We start from the raw sequence: 24,779 nt of genomic DNA, 5'->3' as shown, positions 1-24,779 counted from the left end.
CTTGCTCCACATGGCTTGCTCAGCCTGCTTGCTTAGAGCACCCAGGATCACCATCCCAGGGATGGTACCACCCACAATATGCTGGGCCCTCTCACATCAACCAGTAATTAAGAAAATGCCTTACAGCTTCATCTTATGGAGGCATTTTCTCACTTGAGGCTCTCTCCTCGCTGATGACTCTAACTTGTGTCAACTTGACATAAAACTAGCCAGCACACTGTATAAGTGCCCTTGGGCATGGCAGCCTGCCTGTAATCTCAGTGCTTAGAAGGCAGAGACAGACTCCCCAGAGAAAGTTGACTAGCTAGATTAGTTGTATTGTCATGCTCTGGGTTCAGTTGAGAGCTTGCTTGTCTGCCTCAGTGAATAATGTAGAAAGTAATAGAGGACTCCCCGTGTCAGCCTGTGACTTCTGCACACGTGTTCAGAGATACTCATGCATACAGGTGAAACCATACACACGTGGATATACACACACACACACACACACACACACACACACCCACACCATCTGTATGAGGAGGAAAAGAACAGATACCTTTGCAGGCTGTCTGTGTTGGGGAGTAATGCTAGAGGGAAGAGTAGGCCGAAGGGCCAGCGTATCGTCCTCTTCCCAGGTTTTCCTGGTCTTTGTCTCTTGAATGCTGAGTCTCATAAGCCAGATGAGTTGAAAGACAAATGGCAAGTGCTGCTGTGTTTTGCTTACAGTTCCTAAGTTTCCTACCCAGGACCCATCGAGAGTCCTCACATTCCCTACAAAATTGCTTTCCTTGGATCCTGCGCAACTCCCTTTTCTTCCCACCTTTTCCAAGAGGCTTTCCCCATTCTCCCTACCCTGTGCCACCTGCTCCTGGCACTGTGTAGCTTGTGTTTGTGTCTCTCTGCTATTCAGCAGCTGGCTGAGATCAAACAAGACCTTCCTGTCCTGCACTTTGAAGCATCTCTAGGGATGTGAGCTGTGGCCGACAGAGACTTCTGTCCAGTTTCTTGAATGATTGCCTGAATACAAGAATAACTTAAAGACATTCATTCTCTTACCCAGAAGTCCTGAGTGAGCACTTAGCATTCTAGGTGTTGTGGGAGTTAGGAGTGTGAATAATTACCATCCAAGTCTATGATCTAACATAAAGGGTTGTCTTTTTTGAGACAAGGTCTCATGTAGTCCAAGTTGACCAAAAACTTGCTGTGTGGCCAAAGGTGACCTCCTGGTTCTCTTGCCTCCACCTCCTGAATGCCAAGATGGCTGTGTACCCATGGTTACCCAACAAGGATTGTGTCTTGAGAGAGTGCTTTGAGGCTAACATCCGGAAGCCCTTTTGATTGAATTGTTGTCTCTCCTTGGATGGGTTACAAATGTTCTCTGAAAGACATCCTATTAGATTGTATCTTGTCTTGAATTAGTATTCCTTTTCTGGTGTTCTGTGTTAACTGAGGAGTTCTTTCCCTCAGATAGTCCCTCTCCTGTTAGCTACTCCCTTCTGATGGTGTCTCTTACATTGTATCCTGTGCGCTCAGATTGTGTGCATACTAATAATCCACTATATTTGCTGAAAATGTGCCTTCTGATAAAAAAAAAGATGACCGGAAGATGTGTATGTTGGTCATTAAACAAATTTTTAGTTTACGTATTTACACATTAGTGAGCAATATCTAATTTATGGAATTTTAATATTACAAAATTAAAAATATATGTTATTTGTGTATGTGTTTGTGTGTAAGAGTGTGTGTGGGGAAAAAGAGGCATAGGAGCAGGCAGAGAGTGCCATGAAGAAACAGAAGAGAAACAGGGAGCAAGCACATGTGCCATGTTGCATGTTCGGAGGTCAGAGGACAACTTTTAGGGATTGGTTCTCTTCTTCCACATTGTGAGTTCTGGGGATTAAACTCAGTTTGTCAGGCTTGGTGGCAAGTTCCCTTACCTGCTAAGCCATATCACCAGCCCAAATTTTAAAATCATATAAGAAAATATTCTATAGTATTTAACTTCTTGTAGCTTCTTGCCTTTATTCATTTCAGTGCACAAGTATATTCACATTGACAGAAGTAAGTCTCGTTTGCTTTAACTGCTTGGTTAGATACTATTGTGTGTATATATAAGCTATTTTATACTTCTAATATGGAAAAGCCCAAATATATTTTAAAAAAGAAATAGTAATATAGTACAGTTAGAAATACTGAGTGCTAAGTTGTTATTGTGATACATGGTCGCTCCCATGATATCCCTATCCCATCTTACTTTTAAGTAAATCTTAGACATTGTATATTATTTTGTCTGTAATTACTTGTTTCCACAATTTAAAAAAATCCCCTAACAGTGGTATTAAGGTTTTTATTCATTTGGGGATAAGTGGTATGGTGGTAACACCTACCACCAGGTTGTGTTTCCAGTGCTTGTGCACATGCTTGTAAAAAGTGCCCAGCAGGGTGGAATACTCTTGAGTTCTTGCACTTGGAGTGGAGTGGCAGGAGGATTTGGAGTTTGAGGCCAGCTTGAGCAAAATAGTAAGACCCTGTTTCAAAAAACCCAAATGACAAGCCTGAATGCTTATCTGCCTTGTAAAACACCAGCCTGCAAAACTCCAAACCTCACTTACTTGAGCATTGTAATGAGAGGTTTCTCTCCCATCTGCCAGTTCCTGAATAACTATTCAGAGGCTTAATATTAATTATAAACATTTGGCCAATGGCCCAGGCTTATTACTAGATAGCTCTTATATTTAAGTTAACCCATTTCTGTTAATATGTGTATTGCCACGTGACTGTGGTGCTTCCTTATTTTCTACATGTCTTGCTTCCTCAGCAGCTGGCTGGCGTCTCTCAGACTCTGCCTTCCTTACCCATATATCTGCTTGGATTTCCTGCCTCATTCTATCCTGCCTTGCCATAGGCCAAAGCAGCTTTATTTATCAACCAATGAGAAGAGCATATATTGACAGCATCCTGGATCCCACAGCAGAGCATAGTACCTCATGGCTAGTATTCAAGATTGATGGCAGGGTTGAGTTGAACTTCAGGCCATTCTCGTCTATAGAGTGAAACCCTGTCTCAAAAATCAGCCCAATAACAATAAAACCTGTTAGAAGGCATAGTGATGCAAGTATGTAATCTCAGCACCTAGGAGACTGGAAATGGGTGGCTCATGAGTTCAGCCTAGACTATAGAGTGAGTTCCACATAGCTTGAGCTACGTAGCAAGACTCAAAAAAGGAAAAAAAAAATCAAATCACAGACCTGTCAAGGCATAAGAACACTGTTACTCCAGACATCAAAACCAAACCAAAACAAACACACAAAAGCTCTTGTCTACCTCTCCCTCCACTGCACTATCCCGTCCCATCCACCAGATTGGTCAGTTTTTAATGCTGTATTTTCTCTGAGTATTATCGGAGCCTGCTCCAACAAAGTCAGCTAGGGTACCTGGAGGCGCGCTAAGGCTAAGGAAATGTTAGATGGAAAAACTGAGACAGAAAGCACAGGATAGATTTGGGAGGTCTGTTTGTTGATCAAGCCAAAACAACCCAGAGTTTATTTCAATACTTGCTTTTATACAGATCAAAGGCAGAAGGCAGAACAAAGAGCAATACAGTCAGCTAACCACCTCCCTGCACTGTCCTTGGGAGAAGGTGCAAGCAGCTTCATATCACTCACGTGAGTTCTGCAGGTGAAGGCTGTACCTTCAGCTGGTATTCACTAGCCTGCGTATAAATAGATAATGTATTCTCTCTCGTGGGCAAAATGCTCTTTCCCTTGGGCTTAATCAGAACTTTTTCACAGCCTTCAAAGATACTAAAGCAAGGAGAGCAGGCAAGCTTGAACTCAAATGACTTTTAAGTCAGAATGGACTCCAGATGGAAACTGAGTCACTTGTGGGCCACCACAGAGTATAGTGACTTATCTACAATCTTAATAGTTGGGTGATTGGGCTGGAGAATGGTATAAGTTCAAGTCCAGTCAGGGCTCTAATGAGAGCCTGTCCCAAAAAACTAAGAATGAAACAAAACTGCCAGACAATACCAAAAGCCCATATTTTCGATTGTTCTCCAGAATAAATGTTTTACTTTGTATATGTGTGTACATATATGTGCAGGTTTGTTATGTGCAACTGTCTGTGTGCAGGCATATGTGTATTCATGTGTATGTTCATTGTTTGTGCACATGCTCATGTATATGCAGGGTGTGTGGGGTGTCTGTATGGAGAGGCCAGAGGCCAGCATCAGGTGCATGGTATCAACTGTTGTTCCTCATGTGCTGGCCTCTTTTGGCTAGGCTGGCTGCATAGCTCCAGGGTCCACCTGTTTCTTTGTCCCCAGTGCTGGGACTAACAAGCACACACCACTACAGTACACTTGTTAAATGTGAATTCCTGGGGATTGAACTTAAGTCCTTCTCATGTCTGTATAGCAAGCACTTTATCCACGGAACTGTCTCCCCGACCCTCTGCCAGACCTGTATGCGATATAGACTTAAACACTGATGCCTGTCTAAGAGGATTTCCATTGTTCTTTTTCTTTGTACTGCTTTACAGTTATTAATGAGGCTGATTTTTGCCACATCCTGTGCAGTTTGGATTTTAGAATTGTGGATAGGGACAGTGAGGAGTAAAGAAAGGACAAATACACTGAAGTTAAGTGGGACCGGGTAAGAGTTCTCTGACTCCCTCTACCAACCTGCCACCAGCCTGGAATCTCAGCATGTTTATTGACACAGCATAGCTGGAGGAATTAGCTAGTTTAATATTAGGTCTCTGTAGGTCGGCGATCTGAGGCTGTGAACACACCTGGGAGGAGGAAGCTGTACAAGAGAAAAGCTTTGCCATTCCTCTTGAGCCTGGCCCAGAAGGTAACAGCTTTGCCAATTTCCCATTTGGCTTTGGCACACTCAACAGGCCATGCCCATGTCAAAATATGCATTCACTTAGGATTTCTCAGAGCTTCCTCTCTTTCCTATACCTTTCTATGTTTGTTGATTCTTTGTTTTCTCTTTTCATAATTTGGCTGCTCATAAAATTTGTAAGTTGTCTTGTGAAAATGAGAAAAGATAGTTTTTTAAAATACAAATTAAAAAATTAGGTTTCTCTTTCATTGATTTCCCTTTCCATCTCTCCCCCAACTTGACCATCCCATTTTCTCATGTTCTCATCCCCCACCCTCCAGTTTACCCAAGAGATCTTAACTATTTCCCCTTCCTAGGGGGATCCGTGCATGTCCCTCTTAGGGTCTTCCTTGTTACCTAGCTTCTCTGGGGCTGTGGATTGTAGTCTGGCTATCCTTTGCTTTACATCTAATATCCCCTTATGAGCAAGTACATACTGTGTTTGCCTTTCTGGGTCTGCGTTACCTCACTCAGGATGGTTTTTTCTAGTTCTTTCCATTTGCCTACAAATTTCGTAATGTCATTGTTTTTTACCACTGAGTAATACTCCATTGTGTAAAGATACCACATTTTCTTTATACATTCTTTGGTTGAGGGGCATCTAGGTTGTTTCCAGGTTCTGGCTATTACAAATAATGCTGCTATGAATATAGTTGAGCATGTGTCCTTGTGGTATGATTGAGCATCGTTTGGGTATGTGCCCAAGAATGGTATTGCTAGGTCTTGAGGTAGATTGATCTTCAATTTTCTAAGAAACTGCCATACCACCCTGAATGCACCAGATTCTTGTTTTGAATTTTGGGACAGGGTCTTACCATGTAGCCCATTCTGAACTACTGATACTCCTGATTGCTAGGACTGTAGGCAGGACATACACATCCAGCCAGAATGCAGAAATTCTAATATCACATACACAAATCTTTTCCTTTATAGCTGTGATATCTCCATTTAAGCAGTCTTTCTAGAGGTCAGTGGGTAAAGGCACTTGTTATTGAACCCAATGGCCTGAGTTTGCTCCCTAGAAATTACATGGGGGAATGAGAGAACTGACTCTCTCAAGTTGTCCTTTGACCTCCAGACATGTGCCATGGCATGCAAGTGCCCTCCCCTCTATATATAGCAAATAAATAAATGTAAACAGAGACAAGGTGAGGGAGATCATAGCACATGCCTGGAATCCCAGCACTTGGGTGGTGAAGGTAGGATGATCAGGAGTTCAAAGTCATCCTCAGGCACATGAGACCTTGTGTCAGTAAAAGAAACATGTTAACTGAGGTTTCTGTCCCACTCGGTCCTGCAGTTGTTCAGTCCCAAAGAAATGCATAGAGATCTACATTAATCATAAACCGGTTGACCTATTAGGTCAGGTTTCTTATTAACTAATTCTTCCATCTTAAATTAGCCCATTATTCTTGTCTATGTTAGCCACATGGCTTGGTGCCTTTATCAGAGAGGCATTTTCATCTTGCTTCCTCTGGTTATGACTGCAGACTGACTCTTTCCTCTTCCCAGAATTCTCCTGTTCTTGTTGCCCCACCTCTACTTCCTGCCTGGTCACCCCACCCATACTTCCTGCCTGGCTACTGGCCAATCAGTGTTTCATTAAAATACAAGTGACAGGGTACAGGCCATTGTTCCACAGCAGAAACACACACACAAAATTCTTCTCACTTTTAAAGGTTTCTCTTGGCTTGTTGTCACATGTGTTCTCCATTCCATGTAGATTTTTTGTTTGTTTGTAGGACAAGGTAGGACCACTTTCACATTTTACATGGATGGCCAACTGGTTTTTGAGCTTTTTATTAAAGAATTTTCTTGCTACGCCTAATTCTCCTTCATCTCTTGTAAGTGCGAGGAGGTTATAGTTAGCCTGTCTGTATTGATATTCACAGCCTTTCTACTCCAGTGCCAGCACCACAGTTTCTTTGGTAGTCTGATAATTGCTAGGATTTCTCTAGTTACCTTTATTTCCATCATATTCTCTTGGCTGTTCTTGGCTCCTTCTTGTATAACATTGTAAGATTAGTGTATAAGATTTGAGGAAACCGCGACTTCCCTGGAATTTTTATTGGAATCAGTGGTCTTGTTGATTAATTTGGAAGAGAAGTGCCCAAATTGAATTATTTAGTCATGAACATAGTATATCTTCTCATTTATTTCAGCCTTACATGTTCCTGTTTCTTAATTCAATTATGAACATTTTGCTTGAATCCTAGATTTTTGTGTGTGATTCTGGGGATCCAAAAAGGTCTTGTACTTGGTAGGCATATGGTCTGCTGATGGCTAATACTTTGAACCCTACGTATCTTTAAAAAAGAAGTTCCTATTACAAGTCAATATTTAGATTTAATTTTGTTGCATTTTGTTTTGTGGAAATACAGGAACATCTTGAAAAGGAGGTTCTCTTTACACATAGGTCCTTGGTTTCTTGTTCCTGGTTTCTGGTAAATTGTAATGGTTTTGAGACTTGATGGATTTTCTGTGTAAATGATTAGTCTGTGGATTCTTTATTATTTCCCTTCTTTTCAGTCTCTATGGCTCTCTTTTCCTTCTCTTAACACCTGGTCACAGATGGTACACTCTGTCACTAAAGAGGAGAGCATGCACTCTCTGGGTTTGTGGGCATTGAGAGTCTCTGCTGCAACTCCCCAGACTCCTGCTGTAGTGCAAAGGCGATAAAACTTACAGAGATGAAAGTTGAATTTCTCTCCTTTTTTGTATTATGAAGTAGTTTTTTCTGTAATGGTATTAGAAATGAATATGGGGTCTTGTGCACATTAGGCAGGTCTTTGCCACTGAGGTACACCCCAGCCTTGTTTTATTTTTATTTGAGACAGGATTTCCCTGAGTTGCCTAGACTGGCAACTTGAATTTAACTCAGGCAAACCTTGAAGTTTTGATCTCTCCTTCTCAGTCTCTGAGTAGCTGGAATTTTAGGTTTATGCCAGGCTACAAAATCGTTTTCTTCTGATTTATTTCAGGCATTTAAAATGTAAATACTATTTTTATAATGTTTGTATTACTTCTTTGAGGATTTCACAGTGTAGTCTGATCACAGTCACCTTCTATCCCTGCTCTCCACCCCCCTCTTACCTTCTTCACCCCTAACTTTGAGTGCTCTATTCTTAACTCTTGAACAAACTAACAGTCTTGAGATCTGACACATGGCCAGTCATTTGTCATTCCCTTTCTCCCACCCTGGATCTAGTCTTTCTATTTTGTAAAGTTTAGCTACTGCTAATTTTGATTGTTTATTGATTATAGATTTTTTTCTTAAGTGAAACTTTTTGGAATAGTGTCTCGCTACTGTAAAGTGGCCTGGTGGTGGTGACACACACCTTTTATCCCAGCACTTGGGAGGCAGAGGCAAGAGAATCTCTACAGAACAAATTCCAGAACAGCCAGGGCTACACAGAGAAATCCTGTCTTGAAAAACAAAACAAAATCAAAAACAAACAAAAACTAGCATGAATCAGTTTGGTGTTAAATTTATTTTTTAAAACATCTCTAGGTACTTCTAATAATTTTCCCTTTTGTATTGCTAACATTGTTTCTGCTTTTCCCTTCCCTTTAAGTAAAAAAAGTGCCTTTAATCCCACCACTTGGAAGGCAGAGGGCAAGCAGATCTCTGTGACTTAGAGGTCAGCCTAGTCTACAGAGCTAGTTCTAGAGCTACACAGAGATACCTAAGAGAGAGAGAGGGAGAGAGCACTCAGCTTAGGAAGTGGCTCAGTGGGTAAAATGTTTGATGCAAAATAAATAAATATAGATAAATAAATTTCATCTAGTATTGGCAAAAATTTATGGAGGCTTAAAGTACATATATTTATCTACAGTTGGGTATAAATATAGTCGTAACATTTCTGAGATATAACTGGTTTGCTGTATTGGTATCTCCTCTGAGTCTAGGTGATGTTTTATTGGAGGAGATTTTCCTCAGCCCTTGTGGCACTTAGAGTTGTTGTCTATAAGTATTTAGCACTGTTTCTCCATTGGAATCTGAACTTTTAAAAAGTAGGATCTACGGCAGACTGTGCCACATAAAAGAAGTTGCTTAGTAAATGCACACTTAGCAAATGGGTGGGGACGTTGCCTGGGCATAGCGTATCTAATGGTGGTGGTAGATGCTGGCTAGGTGTGCTGAAGTCAGGCAGCTCATATGCCTTGATGGAGCCTACTGCCAGATCCACCCAGAGCAGTTCCATAAAGATAACAAGTCTTTTCTCGGAAGCAAGTCTTTGGAATCTTGCCACACAGGGACCCCAGACATTACCTCCTCAGGTTAAAAGAGTTGATAAAGTGGTGGTCCCCCTGGGGTCTTGCTCTGACTGGGAGGCTGAATCTGTAGGTCTCTCTTCCCACCTGCTGTAGGTGCAAGTCCTCCAAAAGGAACTTGCTGCATCTGCCTCTGAAGACACTCACCCCTACAAGGAGGAACTGGAGACTGCCTTGGAGCAGTGCTTCTACTGCCTATACAGCTTCCCCAGCAAGAAGAGCAAGGCCAGATACCTGGAGGAACACTCGGCTCAGCAGGTGAGCCTGCTGCCTCAGGCCCAGGAGAGGCAGCTCTCAGGTAGAGGAGAGCTCCTTATAGGACACGAAATTGTTACACACAGTCCTCTGAGATGGTCTGATTGCTGATCAAAGGAGAGGGTTTTTCTATAGGATGTAACAGGTGATTGATTGACATCTCGTTGTTACCGGGTTCATTTGCAGTTTGAATTACACACATAATTCCATACATATTTTTCTTTTTGATTTGTTCTCCCCAGAACACTATTGGGTACATTATAGTCATGGCTAATATCATCAGCCATTGTCCAGTCTTAGATATTCTATACTTTAATGTATAGACTTGTTAGGATGGCATGTCTACTCTGGCCCAGAGGTGTGGAGTCTAAGCTTCGCAGTTATGATTGACGCCCCACCCCCACCCCCAGCCTGGCCATGATTTCACAGATCATAACCTTCAGCTTTCAATATTTGGTTTTTTTTAGAGACTAGCCCTAACCAGGTATGAATCCTAAAAGACATTTCTTAGTCAGGAGATGTATTTCAGTTGTTAGAGCACTTACGTAGCAAAGATGGAGCCCTGGGTTTTATTATTAGCATCATGTAATACCAGGTGTGGTATAGCATGCCCTTGGGAGGTGGAGGCAAGATCATTAGAAGTTCATAGTGAGTTCACGGCCAGCCTAGACTACGTGGGATCCAGGTAAGGAGGTGAGTGGACAGCTGTCTCAACAGTTAAGGACACTTGCTGCTCTTGCAGAGGACCTGAGTTTGGTTTCCAGCATCTACAACAGGTGGCTGTCACCTTAATTCCTTCTTCAGGGGATCTAATACCTTCTCTGCCTTACATGGACACCTGCACATATGTGGCATATACATAGACACGTGAAGTATAATAAAATTTAAAAAATTATTTCTTGGCTAATAGTACTAAAACCTTAATATTTAACATAAAATTGTCTTATCATTTACTCTCATTCATTAAGAAAGTTAAATATTTCTGTTTGAGAGTTATAACCTTAATGCTAATAACATAATTCTGCAGTGATATCCTCACGAAGCTTGAGACTTATACCCACTCAGAAAACAAATGACTTTGTCTTCTTAGGCTGCTGGAATGGAGGCTTGCCTGACCGTTGCAGGTTAGAGGAGTGGAGTGGGGAACGTGCTCTGTTCATCACACGCTGTGACCTCATTGCACTGAGCACACTGAGCTCCTCTAGAGGAACTTCTCCTTGTCTCCTAACCGTGCATGTGCTGAGTCTACATCTGTCTTTTTCAGGTGGATCTTATATGGGAGGATGCCCTGTTTATGTTTGAGTATTTTAAGCCCAAGACCCTTCCTGAATTTGATAGCTACAAGACCAGCACTGTTTCTGCTGACTTGGCTAACCTGCTGAAAAGAATTGCTACCATCGTGCCCCGCACAGAGAAGCCAGCCCTGAGCATGGAGAAAGTCTCTGCCTACATTGAGGGAACTTCCACTGAGGTGGGTCTCAGGGAGCATGGGGTGGTAGGGCTTCCTCTCAAGCTCTGCTTCTTGTCTGCTCAGCACCAGCTGCTAGAGATCAGAGCAAGCCTACTGACAGCTTACACCTGCACTGCACTCCACCTCTTCTAAACTTGCCCTCTCTCGTGCCAGGTGCCCTGCCTTCCAGAAGGGGCAGATCCCACTCCTCCGGTGGTGAATGAGCTCTACTACCTCCTGGCTGATTATCATTTCAAAAACAAGGAGCAGTCTAAAGCCATCAAGTTCTACATGCACGATATTTGCATCTGCCCCAACAGGTGGGTGATAGTATGTGAAGGCAGGTTGCTGCCAGGAGGCCTGCTGTCTCTAGTTCAGCCAGTTCTCCAGTGAGCCAGCCTTAAGTTTCCTTGTCTGTAGCAAGATAATGAAAAAGAATGAAAAAAAATTGCCTTAGCATTCTCGAACAAAGAAGGTTTCTTTCCCAGAGTCCTATTGGAGGTGCACTGGGATCCTTTTGGTTTCTGGTGTGCAGGGGAAGGAAATACTACATAGCCCCATACTGTTTTGTGGTGCTTCTTTCCTGGTAGCAGGTCTGGGGTAGAGAGGCTCTTTAATTAGGGCTGCTTTGGGGGGTTAAGAGGGGATACCAGGGGTGCGAAATGGTTCAGCATTTAAGAGCACCCACATGGCCACTGTAATTCCAGTTGCTGTACCTAACATCATCTTCTGGCTTCTGTAGGTCCCAGGCACACTCATGTGCATATACATACATACCCACAAAACATGTATAGAAAATAAACTATGTAACTAAAGAGGAATACTAGAAAAGCTTGCGCCTGGGGGTTTGTTTTTGTTAATGTTCTTGGTTTGTTTTTGTCTTGCTCTGATGTTCTGTCAGCAGTGAGGTTTGTCCCAATGGTGTGTAGGAGCCTTGTGCACAAGGTTTGTGCTTCCTCTGTAGCACCCTGTTGAGCTTCCTCCTAAAATGTAATGATTTTTCAGAACTAAGCATTCTGAAGGACTCTGCTATACTCATGAAGCTCAGTCCACTTACTAAATGGTCTACCTGGAAAGGTAGGCTTTGGACGTGGTCAGATAGTTACCCTGTAGCCAGCCCGTGTCTGGAGGTAAAGCCCTGCAGACACACTCTCTGGAAGTACTTAGGGACCATCATGGTGCTGCTACTCTTGGACCATGGATGAGCACAGAACTGCCCTGCCCCAAGAATCCATAGAATTCACCTTTCCACAATCCTGCCTGGACAAAGGAAGAAGGGGCTGAGCTCTGGATAGAGAAGCAAATTTGTAAGACATCACCTGTATCAAAGGCCCTCAGAAAGCCCCTTTTTGCTGAGCCTGCAAAGGAGCCATGTGCTTAAAGCCCTGGCTGTTGTGGGGGTCACTACTTCAGTTGTGATAGCGCAGATCTGCACTTAAACACTGGCTGAGCTTGTCCCTGTGGATGGCATTGTAGGTCACCTGCTTCTCTATCTAAAAAGTGAGAGTAATGATAGCCGGCACCTGGCATGGCTCCTCTCACTTGCAGGTCCACAGGCAGTGGATGAGAGTACCAAAGGCTCAACTAGATAGCCCCCAACTCCAGTGATTCTCAACCTTCCTAATGCTGTGGTGACTCCCAACCATAAAATTATTTTGTTGCTACTTCATAACTAATTTTTCTACTGTTATGGATGTAATATCTGATATCTAGGAGATTTGATATGTGACTCCCAAAGAGACTGCAACCCATAGACTGAGAACTGCTGCTTTAGTCTATACATCATCTGTTTAGATGCTATCAGCCTGTTAGATCTGGCCCACTGTGTGCTGAGATGTCTTCTCTGAGGACTGGCCCTAACGTAGAAAGGGTTTTATCAGCTTGGTACTAGGTCTCAGCCTAGAGCTGCCCTTACTCTGAGTTCCTCAGGCAGATACCAGTGGAGACTGGGGTTCCACCTGGTCCTTGGTACTAGCTGAAGTACAAATTTGGGTATTTGAATTCTTCCTTGATGCCTCTTGAGAGGGGTGAAGGCCATGGTTAGGTGGCTGGGTAGACAGTAGGTCCCTGATTATATCGATGGAGGTTCCTGAGGGTTGACTGGAGTTTTCCTTCCCTTTGATTAATCTTTTCTGGTTTTTGCTGAACTGGAAGAGGTATCAAATTAGATAGCCATTTTCAGATGGAAGTGGAGCTAAGACCTAGTTCAGTTGAGCAGGAAACAACTCTAAGTCCAGCACCAGGACTGAACTTGCTCTGCAAAAATGAGAACCTAGAATGCGGACTCTAGATATTTCTTCCTCCTGGGGGCACATTAGCTCTGAGTCACAGGCATCCCTGAGGCCTTCACTCCCAGAGTATGGATTGTGTAGTGTTGTGCCTGAATCAGACACTTACATCAGGAGGACAGGGGCATGTTTATTTTTCCATGTGTGTGTATGTGTGTGTGTTTTAAATGTATATTGGTATTTTGCCTGCATGTATGTCTATGTGTTATATGTATGCCTGGTGCATTTGGAGGCCAAAAGAGAGCATCAGATCCCCTGGGACTGGAATTATAGATGGTTGTGAGCTGCCATGTGGGTGCTGGGCACTCAACCCAGGTTCTTTGGAGGGCAGCAAGTGCTCTTAACTACTGAGTTATCACTCCAGCCTGTTTCTGAGTTTTCATGTTGATGCCTCTCTGCACTGGTTGCTTTGTATAGGGAGGAGTGGTTCTCGTGCCGCCACACAGGACTGTCACAATGTTTTCTTTCCTCAAGGTGAGGGTAACTTCTCTCAGAGATGTTGGATATGGAAAAGAAGTCCCTGTTGTGAAATTGGCTCTGGTGAAGAATTTGTGATTTAAGCCTTCCTCCCCCATTCCCTTCTCCAGAGTAGGCTGAACAGAGCCAGGAAAGAAATGGTTGCTTTGGGCTCCAGACCTCTGAGGAAGAAAGGCTATCAGAAGCCTCTTACATGAAGGGTGAAGCCTTCATCTTTGCTGTCCTGTCACCATTGAGTCTTTGGTGTCTCCCCTGCTCCTTTGTTTACATGGTGCCATTTTTGGTTAGAGGACAGTGAAAGCACTTTGGGGGCTCATGGGGTTTATTTGCCTTTGCCATCTCTTGGGATGATCAGACAGTTCTGGACAGCAGTTAGCCAGCGTAAACTCATACCAGGTATTGTAAAGGCTGAACTGATGGTGTATGGGACAGGGCAGCACTAGCTCTTTTGGTTGCTGTGTTTTCTGTTTTCTGGACCAGTAAACAGCTCTGCAGGAGCTCAGGAATCACCTCTGTCCTGGTGTAGTATCTCCATGGCTCCTTATCTTCTCCCCGAATCTTGTGTGTTCTGCTGCCTTAGCTTCTCTCGGGTGGTCTCAACCATCAGGTCCCAGCCATTACCTGCCATCTTGTTCATTTTATTGCAGGGATCTGAGCTGAGAAACAATAGGAATAAACTGAGTGGCTGGGGCCCACGCTTCTCTGTTCCGTTCCCTGAGTTCCTGCTTGGTGAAAATATGAGCCTCAGGAGGAAAAGACACTGAAATAAGTTTTGTTTTGTTTTTTTTTGTTTTTTGTTTTTTTTTTTTTTTTTTTTTTTTTTTTTTTTTTTAATTGCCTCAGCTGGACCTCTCTTGTGAGGCTTTTTAGGAGTGTTGTTCCCTTCTACCAGTGCAATGCCCTGGGAGACCCTTTACTGATAGGGAATAGAGCCCCAAAGCCCATCTACAAGAGCAGTCATCGGCTGCTTGCCAAAGGACACAGAAGAAACATTTTGTCTCCTAGCACACCATCCTTCATCCTCATGCATTAAATACATGTAATGATGGAGGGATCAAGGCCACGACAAGGAGAGGTCATGATCCAGACTGTAGAATGGCTGAGTTGGGCTTTGAGCCATGTGTGGAGCAGAACTCCCACAATGTCTGCCTGACCACCATGCCCTTGGAACAGCAGTGTTTTTAGCTGGCATTTTTGTCACTACCCTAGGTTCGATTCCTGGGCAGGCATGGCTCTGGCCCGGGCCAGCCGAATTCAGGATAAGCTGAACTCCAATGAACTGAAGAGCGATGGACCCATCTGGAAACATGCCACACCTGTTCTGAACTGCTTCCGGAGAGCCCTCGAGATTGACAGCTCTAATTTGTCCTTGTGGATTGAGTATGGCACCATGTCCTATGCCTTACACTCCTTTGCTTCCCGCCAGCTGAAGCAGTGGAGAGCCGAGCTGCCTCCGGAGCTTGTACAGCAGGTGAGAAGGGGTGCTGCCGAAGGGCTTGCAGTCCTCTAGCTAGACTGCCCTAGGGGCCCTTGTGTTCTTTGTTCTTACCCTCACACACATGTATCCTGCTCAGTAATAACTTGGTTCTTGGTCTTGGGTACCTAGTGTAATGATTGTTCTGTCTCTTTAAGAGACAAGCCACGCCCACTCCCTCCCCCATCTGCTGAGACAGGCTGATCTTCAGCTTCCAGCCTGATTTCTTTTTTCTGTCTCTCTCTCGGAGAGGCAGCTTCCATCTCTCCCTTCTCTCCCTTCTCTCTTCTCTCTCTCTCTCCCACCCTCCCTCTCTGCTCTTCCCCCCTTCTCCCCTCCCTTACATAACCACTAAATAAATATCCAACCTCACTCTGCATGGCATGCCTATCCATCTGTCTCTCACCTGCCGCCACCATGGGCCTCTCTACAGCCACCTCAAAGACCTGCGGCCGCTCAGGGACCTGCAGCGTTTCTGCCACTGCAGCTACTCGGGGATCCACAGCAATTTTTATTAATCCATTACACCTAGTCCATTGGCAGGAATTTCAGAGGTAAACTGTTGTGACCTGACCAGCTGGTCATCAGTGTGAGTGTAGTTGAGTGGTAGAGAGGAGATGTCGGCCATCTGAAGTAGACATTCTTCCCTTTTTGCTCCAAAGGACTTTTGGGGCCATGGTAAAAATCCTTACCTGGCATTAGGGTTTTCAGTTTCTTGGTGTGTGGCGTCTCTAGTGCAAGATCTGGGATCTGACCTGTAGTCACTGCTCTGCAAGAGCACCGTCGTTTCCTTCAGATGGAAATGGAGGACTCATGCTGACATGTTTAGGGTTTGTTTAGGCAGGCGTGAAGGTTGCTGTGGATCAGACCCAGGTCCTGTGCCTGCTGAGCGCACACTGCCACAGAGCTACCCTCACGCTAGGCCTGCAGGACAACAAGGTGTCTCAGCTCAGAAAGGTCGCAGAGCAGAGCAGGGTGTTGAAGGAGCTGACTAATCAGGTAGGCAGTACTTGGTCTCAGGTTTTGCACTGATCATCTGTGATTAAAACCCAGGCAAGATGATGCTAACAGTGCTGTGACACTGGTGGAGGGCTGAGGACACCCTTGGCAGACGCCACTGCAGTCCTCTGAAAGCACTGTCTCCTTGAGGGTGGACTGACATTGTGCCAAGGCCCCTATTGCCTTCAAGACCCTGCAGAGTAAGACACAGGCTCTCAGAGCCTTTGAACTCTTCAAATGATATTGGAAAGCATGGTGACGAATGCAGCAGTACATTTCACCACTAGAGATGGCCTCTTTATAATCTGAGTCACATCCCTAACAGTCTGCAGTGAATACAAGGCCACTGTTTGAGGACCTCAGCCCTGGGGAGTCAGGAAGTCCATCTGCTAATGAGGACTGAGTTACTGTAATAAGTAGTGAATAAAAGATGCCATTGGGCTCTATGAAAAAATTAATAGTGAAATGTCTCCTGAATCTTATGTAACTAGAACTTTGACAATGCCGAGAATGTGACTCTTGGAGAGCTCAACTTTCTATCAATTATATGATCATGTGACATACACCTTTCACCTCTGCAGCATAAATTTAGAAAGCTGCTTTCGTAGACTTATTTGGGAGCTGCCTCCCTTTCCCTGGGAGTTTGAATTCGTTGTGCCTTTCAGGGGTTTTCTCTTTACAGGCAGTGGCCAACTGTGTTAGTTCTCAATCCCTGTGCACAAAGGCTCAGGATTGTCACACTTGCCTGGGAGTGTGGCATGCTGGGAGCACAACACTAGGCTTTACTGCTGCTACTGTTTGAGGTCTCCCACAATGATGCTACCTTCCTCCTCTGTGCTCGGCACTACAGTTCCTCAGTTCAGGAGTTGGCCTCTGGGTTCTAGACTCTCAGCAAGTTGGTCCCAAAGTTTTTCTTCCTTCAGTGTCCAGATTGTGCGAACTCTACAGATGAGTGAGAATAGTGGCTCCCATATTTGACTGATCTCTTGCATGGGTGTGACGCTTGTTAAAAGGACACACAGGAACCCTCAGACAGCTTTGCTTTTTGTAAGTTCCTGGGTGGTTATTATGTTTTCCTTTATTATTTTCTTAATTTTTTTCTCCAATGGTTTGTATGTGACATCATAGGGATAGACTTGACACCAGTGGTGGACATGTGAGAGCAGTGGCCTTAGAGGTGGGTTCCAGTGCACTGCTAACGGAGGCGGATATCACAGCTCCACAGGGCTGAGCCCTGACAAGAACACAATGGGGAAGTGCTGCGTGGCTCTCAACTAAGCATCACCTTCTTTAAGACACTTTTATTCAATTTGTGTCTTTCTAGACTTCAAAAGGAAACAAAACCTTTTTTACACACATGAAGTGTGTATATTTAGAAGAATCTAGGAGGATTTGCCTATTTGATTTTTTCTTTCAGCCTAGGTACTGTTCTATTAAATGCAGTGTGTGGCTTCCCTTTCCCCTCCGCTTGCACTGTTGAGCCCTCCTCAGGTTACTTTCTATGGGTGTAGTAGAGTCCTTAGCTGACAGTACAGGAACAACTTACTGCATTTGTTTGTGTTTCAATGGCCTCTGATGCCCCTCCACCTGCTGCTATAGAACTTGACTCCATGGGTGGCCTTGTAACATTAGGAACACAATTATCCTGCAAGGACACATAGTGAGGTAAAGTGGCCTAGATCTTAGAATCCCTCCCCTAATTTCCTTGTACTGATCCTGGTGAAATTTCACACTTACACTTTCCAGGAAATATACATCCTGAGAATCAGGAGGAACCTTCTCTGCACTTTTTGTACAGCTCCCACAGGTGGACTTGACATCCCCCCACCTTTTCCCCTGGTCTGGTTCTCTTCTACCCAGGTTCACAGCTTCTAGATGACCGTGGTGTTTGCCTGATGGCCCCTGTTATCCCAGGCAGCTCAGATCCTGAAACTGCTCTCAGGCCTTCTGCCTCCCTTAAGTATCAGGACTGCAGGAGGGGCTAGAAGGCCCAGGGGTGCAGGAGCCCTGAGGGAAGGGATAGGTTTGGCCTCCTTATCTGGGGCACATACTGCCCTGCATGACTGCCCTGTGTTTCCTGGACTCTTTCCATCTCGGGGGGTGGGGAGGGGCAACTTCCTAGGATGCGGTCCCTTGGTTGTTTGAGCTGTGTCCAGACTTACCGTGTCTGAGAAATGGGCTGTTGTTGAACCTGTTTGATGCGTCTGGGCTCCTGAACTCTTTAGTTTTCACCTGCAGACTTGCAGGAGGTGATGAGGGAAGTGGAAACATTCCCTGAGATGTCAGTTCTAAGGCAGGAGAAAGAGCTGGGGACCAGAACTTCCTAACCAAGTGACTTGTGGGGAGTGACTTAATGTTCTTTCTGAGCTTCAGGCTACATATAAAGATGGCCATTCGTTCTCTGAGGCAGCATTGGAGAGGTGGGTCACGATGCCTGCCTCTGCCATTTCTTAAGCCCAGCACATGGGGAGACTGAAGTGCCATGAGGAAGGGCGTCCAATCTCTTCCGAGATGGCACACCAGAATGGAGTCAAGTGGCAGAGCTTCTAGACACACACTTGGTGACTGTCCCTTTTCTTCCTGTGGGATGTTGCACCTGCTGAATTAACATAAACAGGGACATTGGCAATGCCACACAGTTCAAACAGAAGAACTACATTTAAACAGCTGCCTTTTCCTTAGACATATTTGCTTCAGGGCCCATTTCAGAGGCCCTGAATGTGATAGAGCCCCTGTGCCATGCTTGGCCCTGTGCTGTGATTCTTTTTATTCACTCGGGGATGGGTTTGTAGTTCCTAGATGGCCAGTTTCTTTTTAGAAAATGTCTCGCAGAGCATCTGGGTAGCACATGGCCCCCAAAGTCAGCTATTGCTATAGAGTGTTCGCAAAAGTAAGCCTCTGTCGAGCAAACATAAGTAGGGCAGGTGTGCCATGTGAGACAGAGCACATGCTTGTGACCCCAGCAGCTCCCCTTGCTGAACACCAGTGTTTGTGTACGCTCCCTGCTCTGCTCCCTAAGGTGAGCTGGGAAGAGGCTACAGCCTCCCTGCCATCAAGCCAGGGCACAGTGAAGAGGGACCAGAGACCTAGGATGCCCAAAGCACAGCATTCTCCACTCTGTCCCTGACCTGGGAGCTCTGAAATAAAGGCACATGTGTGCTTGGCAGCTGCCAAGAAGTAGAAAAAGCAACAAATTGACTCTGTCATAACTTGTCACAGACTCTGTCTGTGAAAGGTTGGCTAGAGGCTCTGCCTAAAGATAAGCTCCAAGTCAGGGTGTCTCATATGGAGCTCAGGAATCCGCCTTTACAGTTCAGAATGTCTCTTTGAAAGTGCAAAGAAGAGAAGCAGGAGGCTGTTTTACTCCAAAGGTTCACACTGTTTCCAGTGCTGTGATTGGGTACTAGGTGCCGTTCTCTCCAGGGCTGTGGGGCAAGGGCTGCATGCGTGTTTCCTTAGGTCAGCTTGCCTGCCCCACTGAGATGGTGGAGCAAGGCACTCACTCCCTGCAGTTGGGGCTTCATTCTGTAAAGGATGCCTGATTTTTTAAAGACCGATGAGGTATATCTTCCTCCTTATGCTGATGAATGATGGGCGCCAGTCTTTACCATAGCCATGCAGGCTGTAATGGGGAACCTAGAAAGAGGGCAATAGGAACTTCATAAACTACTGTTAGGTGCTACAGGAAGAAGCTAAAAGAAAGAACCTTTGAGTTGATGAGCAATGACCTGAATCTTAAGTCCAGTTCTGGATGTGGCATGCTTTTAAGGAACTCCCAAGCTCCACATCTCCTTGTCTACAGCTGTGAAATGGGGACAGCAGTTCTGGGTCTCAGGTTTCCTGAGAGGATCATACTTCTATGAACAAGTGAGCTGGCTTCAACCAAGAAAACCATGATCCCTGGGCAGGCGCAGGCATTGCACCTAAGGCCAGTCTGCAGGGTTGTGATCTTGTTATAGATGGAGGATCGGCGCGACAGCATGCTGGAGACAGCCAGGCACTGTTTCACATCTGCAGCCCACTGTGAGGGTGATGGCGATGAGGAGGAATGGCTCATTCACTACATGCTGGGCAAGGTGGCTGAGAAGCAGCAGCAACCACCAACCGTGTACCTGCTGCACTACCGGCAGGCTGGCCACTACTTGCACGAGGAGGCTGCCCGTTACCCTAAGAAGATCCACTACCACAACCCACCTGAGCTTGCCATGGAAGCCCTGGAGGTAACACCGCAGGTTCAGGGTAGGAAGGCAGGGCAGGAGGGTCTGCTCACTCCGTCTCTCTGGGATGCAGCTCACAGTCCCAGTGACTCCCTTGCAACCCCACTGGTAACATCTCTGTGCTCAGCATCTTGATGTTCAATTAAATTCAAGAAGGCTGGTCTCTCTTTCCCTAAGAGTGCTTGCCATTCTTTTGGAGAGGATGGTATTTTGTTTTCATTTCTCAGAGGAAACAGCCTCCCTCACAGCCTACATGTTCTCACACTACCCTACAGTGCAACATCCGTAGCTGCAGAGTCATTCAGACCTGTTGCGTGGCAGAAGGAAAGCGGTGGTCACTCTTGTCCCTAGGATCAGATAGGCACCTCGGGCCAAGTGAGGCCTCCACCTCTGCTTGGGCTAACCAGGATAAAAGCAGGCTGCTTTGATCACAGAGCATTGTGTTGTGTTGTGTTTGTCCACTGCTGCTCAAGACTAGAGCAGTGCTCTATTGCCGGGATTCACTTTTATGATTTCTTGAATACTGTTGATGAAGGCTCACACTGTTTATTGTTCCTTGCAGTGCCAGGAGCCCAGCAAACCCTTTTAGAGGTGAGGAAGCAAAGAATGCCAGTGGAAGCCTAATGATGCTTTTCTCAGCTCAGGACTCAGAGCTTCCCAAGACCCTGACCATGATAGCTTCCAGAGGCTGCAAGCGCTGACCCTGCGAGTCCCACATGGCCATTGAACATCCTAGGATTTAGGCAGACTCTGTTTCCTGTTTTCCTGCTTCTGTGGGCACAGCGTTTTTGTTGTTGTTGCTTGATTTTTGTTTTGTTTTTGTTTTCCCTGATTATAAATTCTATATGTATTCATTTGTTTTTTAAGAGAGTCATAAAATTCTCTGCGAAAGTCTGCAGAGACCCTGGTATCCCCACCCCATAATCTGTACTAAAAGTCTAGCTATGTCCTTGAAGGTCTAGGTGTTCTTTCCTATCCCTGTGTAGGTAGGTTTTTGCAGCTCCTATTTTCATTGGACAAGGTGTACTAGAAGGGGTGGAAAGCTCTCCTGCCTGTGCCATGCCTTCCAGCTGCTCAGAGCATTTGCTTACCTGAACAGCCTCTTCGCGGACTTTGTCGGGATAGTGTGAGGAAGTACGCATCCCTCATCTTGGGTCAGAGCTCTTAGGAGTGTTTCCAGGGCCTGAGGTTTAAAGATGGAATTGTAGATGACTTACAGTTCTGACCAAGGCATTGGGTTACTCCAGAGAATGACACTGATGAGCACTTTGGTTCTCTGGCCAGTCTAAGAGCTTCCTTTTAATATTTGCCAGCTTTGTAACCACACACAAAAAAAATAATTGCACTTGGGAAGTTGAGACAGGGATCAAGAGTTCCAGACCATCACCAGCTACCTGGCAAGGTTTAGGCTAGCCTGAGCTACATCAGATCTTGAGGCAGTGCCCACTTGCTTCTACTATCATTACCCCACCACCATGTGCTTGGATTCTGGGTACACATTTAAGTTAGAATGTTGACAGTATCCTTTTTCATTTTCAGGGCTTATTTGTGCAAGGGCTGGGGGGGGGGGGGGGTTAAAAGCTAAAAAGGCAACGTGTAGTGGCATGTCTCGGAACAGCAGCAGCCTGTTTACAATATGACTGCTTCACCTGTGGAACCGGCCTTAGGTTGGGGAAGGCTGCTTATTATGCCCGAGGTATTGTTCTAGGTGTACTTCCGGCTCCATGCTTCCATCCTGAAGCTCCTGGGCAAACCTGATTCTGGGGTTGCTGCGGAGGTCCTGGTCAGCTTTATGAAGGAAGCAGCAGAAGGACCTTTTGCCAGGGGCGAGGAGAAGAATACACCCAAAGCTTCCGAAAAGTGAGTACTGGCTTGCAGGGACCTGGGTGGCTCATCTTCTGTAGTGAAGCCCTCAGAGGAGGCTTCTGGATAAACTGGGACTCGAAGTCTGATTGCAGGGCCAAGCTATTTCTGTTGAATCTCTGTGGTACTGGCAAGGGTGAATCCTGGGGAGAAGCCAGCCCTGCTCCCCTTCCAGTGGAGCAAAGCTTTGTCCTGTGCAAAACCTAGTCATATGCTAATTTTTACTTTTTCCTCTTACCCAAGACTCCAGCTGGGTGACCTCTGAGGCTCAGTGTATAGCCTGTTCTCTGGAGTGCCCATGAGGCTCTTCCCTCAGTGCTGAGAGAGCCAGGAAGCAGGAGCCTGGCACAGTCTCCTCACTCATTCCCTGACACAAGTTGTCTTGGGGCCAGACACCTTTTATTGTGATGTTTTACCCCACTGCTCCATTCAACGCAAGCATGCCATCTCCGAGACTCCACCTGGCTGAGGATTATGCAGCTGAGAAACCTGTTCCCAGGCCTGACCCTAAGAACTCTCTGTTCATGTTCTGATCATGTTCACATGATCTGTGCCTCCAGCCAACAGTGTGCAAACCTGCACAAGCAGTGTTTCTTCTGTGGGAGAGATGAGCACCTGGTGGTAGGTCACTTAGGTTGGCACAGTGTGCTCAAAAGTTATCGACTGGTGTTTTCTAGTCATAAAAGGTTTCCAGGGTACAATGAAATTTTCATTGATTGTAATTCTGTCCAGAAAAAAATAATTAGACAGGCAATATGTGAATACATTGTAGTCACAGGAAATTAGACACACGTGCATAGACTGAAATGTGACAGGTCTCCTCTTGTCACCAGAATTGGCCATTAGTTTAATTTCTCTAATAGTTTTCTGTATATTTGTACACAGTTATTTGCACACATACAATTGCAGGATGATTTTGCTTTTGTGGTACTAAAGGATTGAGACCAGGGCCTTGTGCAGGCTAGGCAAGTGTTCTACCACTGAAGTCCTCTCCAGGTTCCTTTAATTTAAAACAAACAAACAAACAAACAAAAAAGCAAGGTGCAGCTGCTTGTGAAGGAGCCTCCGCAGTGTGGGTTGCTTGCGTTTGTGGGTTAGAATTCAGAAAAGGGAAACTTTCTATCCCTTCTCATTTCAAGTGCTGACTGGACAAGAATATAAGCATGCTCTCCCTGACACTGACTTCTTGCTTGTTCTCTGAAGAACCCTTACCAAGTGCCAGGCTCCATGGTGAAACTGCCTTCTTTCTCTGACCCTAACTCACAGCCGCAGACCCTGGGAAGGGTGCTGGCCCATAGTAGTGCATTTATTTCATCATAGTGTGGACTTTGATTTGTACCTCTGTCCCACAGGGAGAAGGCCTGCCTGGTGGATGAGGACTCCCACTCTTCAGCTGGGACACTGCCGGGCCCCGGAGCCTCCCTCCCCTCCTCCTCTGGCCCAGGTCTGACATCCCCACCTTACACAGCCACTCCGATTGACCACGATTACGTCAAATGTAAAAAACCCCATCAGCAGGCGACGCCGGACGGTATAGTGCCTGTTCTCCCTACTGTGCCCATGGTGGCACACCAATTGTGGGGAGGGTGCTTGAGCGACTTTATTTGTCGCTTTGTTTTGTTGAGGGGGGTATTGGGTCTGGAGTGACACGGGCAATGTTGCGGCTGTTCATTTATCTCATGGATTCACGGTGCTTCTTGTGCTTCCAAGACATGCTCAGAGTCGCCATCTGCCACTAGCCCACTTGGGAGGCCGGGGAAGAGCAGGTCTGGCTAGGGCAGCTTACTTTGAGCTTACATTTTCCTACCTGCAAAATGTAATGTCTTCTTTGAATGACATTTGGAAGACCCTGTACGCTGCCTGGAGTGATTCTTTGCACTGTCAGCTCCATGTGGCCTACAGCCAACTGCGGCACCTTGTCATGGCCCTCTGTTCTTTGGTGGTTGTAGGTGGGCCATAACTAACTGAATCTGTCACCCTTGGGCATGCAGATGGATGCTGATGGATCAAGTAGGACGTTTGTAAGGCTGCCCCATATGGGATGAGGCAGGTGGCGACTATTCAGTCACATCCCTTACTAACATTAGGAGGCTTGCATGCTGGCCTATAGCTTAATCTCTCCGTGTTCTCACCTGTGTAGTAACAAGCTGGTGACCGAGTACTTGGGATCAGCAAATTGATGGACTTAGATGGTCATTAAAGTGGGCATTAGAGAGGTGATAATAATGCCGAAGGCACCCTCACTCCCATGTCACTCATTTCATCTGGCTGTGGGCAAATAGGCCTTGCTCTGCCTTCCAGGGTGGTGATGGGACCCTCCTGAGTGGGGTAGGATTGGCACCAGGGCTCTTCCCATGTCAGGTGGTTCTTAGGAGAAGGGAAGGGTGGATTCTGGATGCTATGGTTGCTCTCATTTTGCCGTCCAGCAGAGAGCTGAGGGGGCAGGACTACTCTCTGTCTTGGCTCCAGCAGCCTGTTGTGGCCTGCCTGGTATACAGATTCCTAGAGAGCTCACTGCGCTGAAGTCAGTTTCAGAAAAGCTCCAGGGAAGGATGGCACAGTGGCTAGGGTTTCTCATTCCTCTCCTCTGGGACTGGCGTTTTGGTAACT

The 24,779-nt window shown here is 45.7% G+C and overlaps 1 protein-coding gene across 2 annotated transcripts in view; it reads left to right on the top strand.

Moving 5' to 3' along the window:
- Cabin1 (calcineurin binding protein 1) overlaps positions 1-24,779 on the top strand; it is a 130,078-nt gene that overhangs the window by 34,248 nt on the left and 71,051 nt on the right. For both annotated transcript variants that reach the window (XM_038341128.1, XM_038341127.1), the window contains exons 20-26: positions 9,243-9,404; positions 10,666-10,872; positions 11,026-11,171; positions 14,826-15,087; positions 20,049-20,309; positions 22,015-22,166; positions 23,522-23,700. In XM_038341128.1, the coding sequence (XP_038197056.1) occupies positions 9,243-9,404; positions 10,666-10,872; positions 11,026-11,171; positions 14,826-15,087; positions 20,049-20,309; positions 22,015-22,166; positions 23,522-23,700 (1,369 nt within the window). The remainder of the gene's footprint in view (positions 1-9,242; positions 9,405-10,665; positions 10,873-11,025; positions 11,172-14,825; positions 15,088-20,048; positions 20,310-22,014; positions 22,167-23,521; positions 23,701-24,779) is intronic.

The sequence above is a fragment of the Arvicola amphibius genome, chromosome 9 (genome assembly GCF_903992535.2).
Source record: "Arvicola amphibius chromosome 9, mArvAmp1.2, whole genome shotgun sequence".
NCBI classification, from domain to species: domain Eukaryota; kingdom Metazoa; phylum Chordata; class Mammalia; order Rodentia; family Cricetidae; genus Arvicola; species Arvicola amphibius.
The sequence above is the reverse complement of the archived record's forward strand: the minus strand, read 5'-3'. Positions and strand labels throughout refer to the sequence as shown.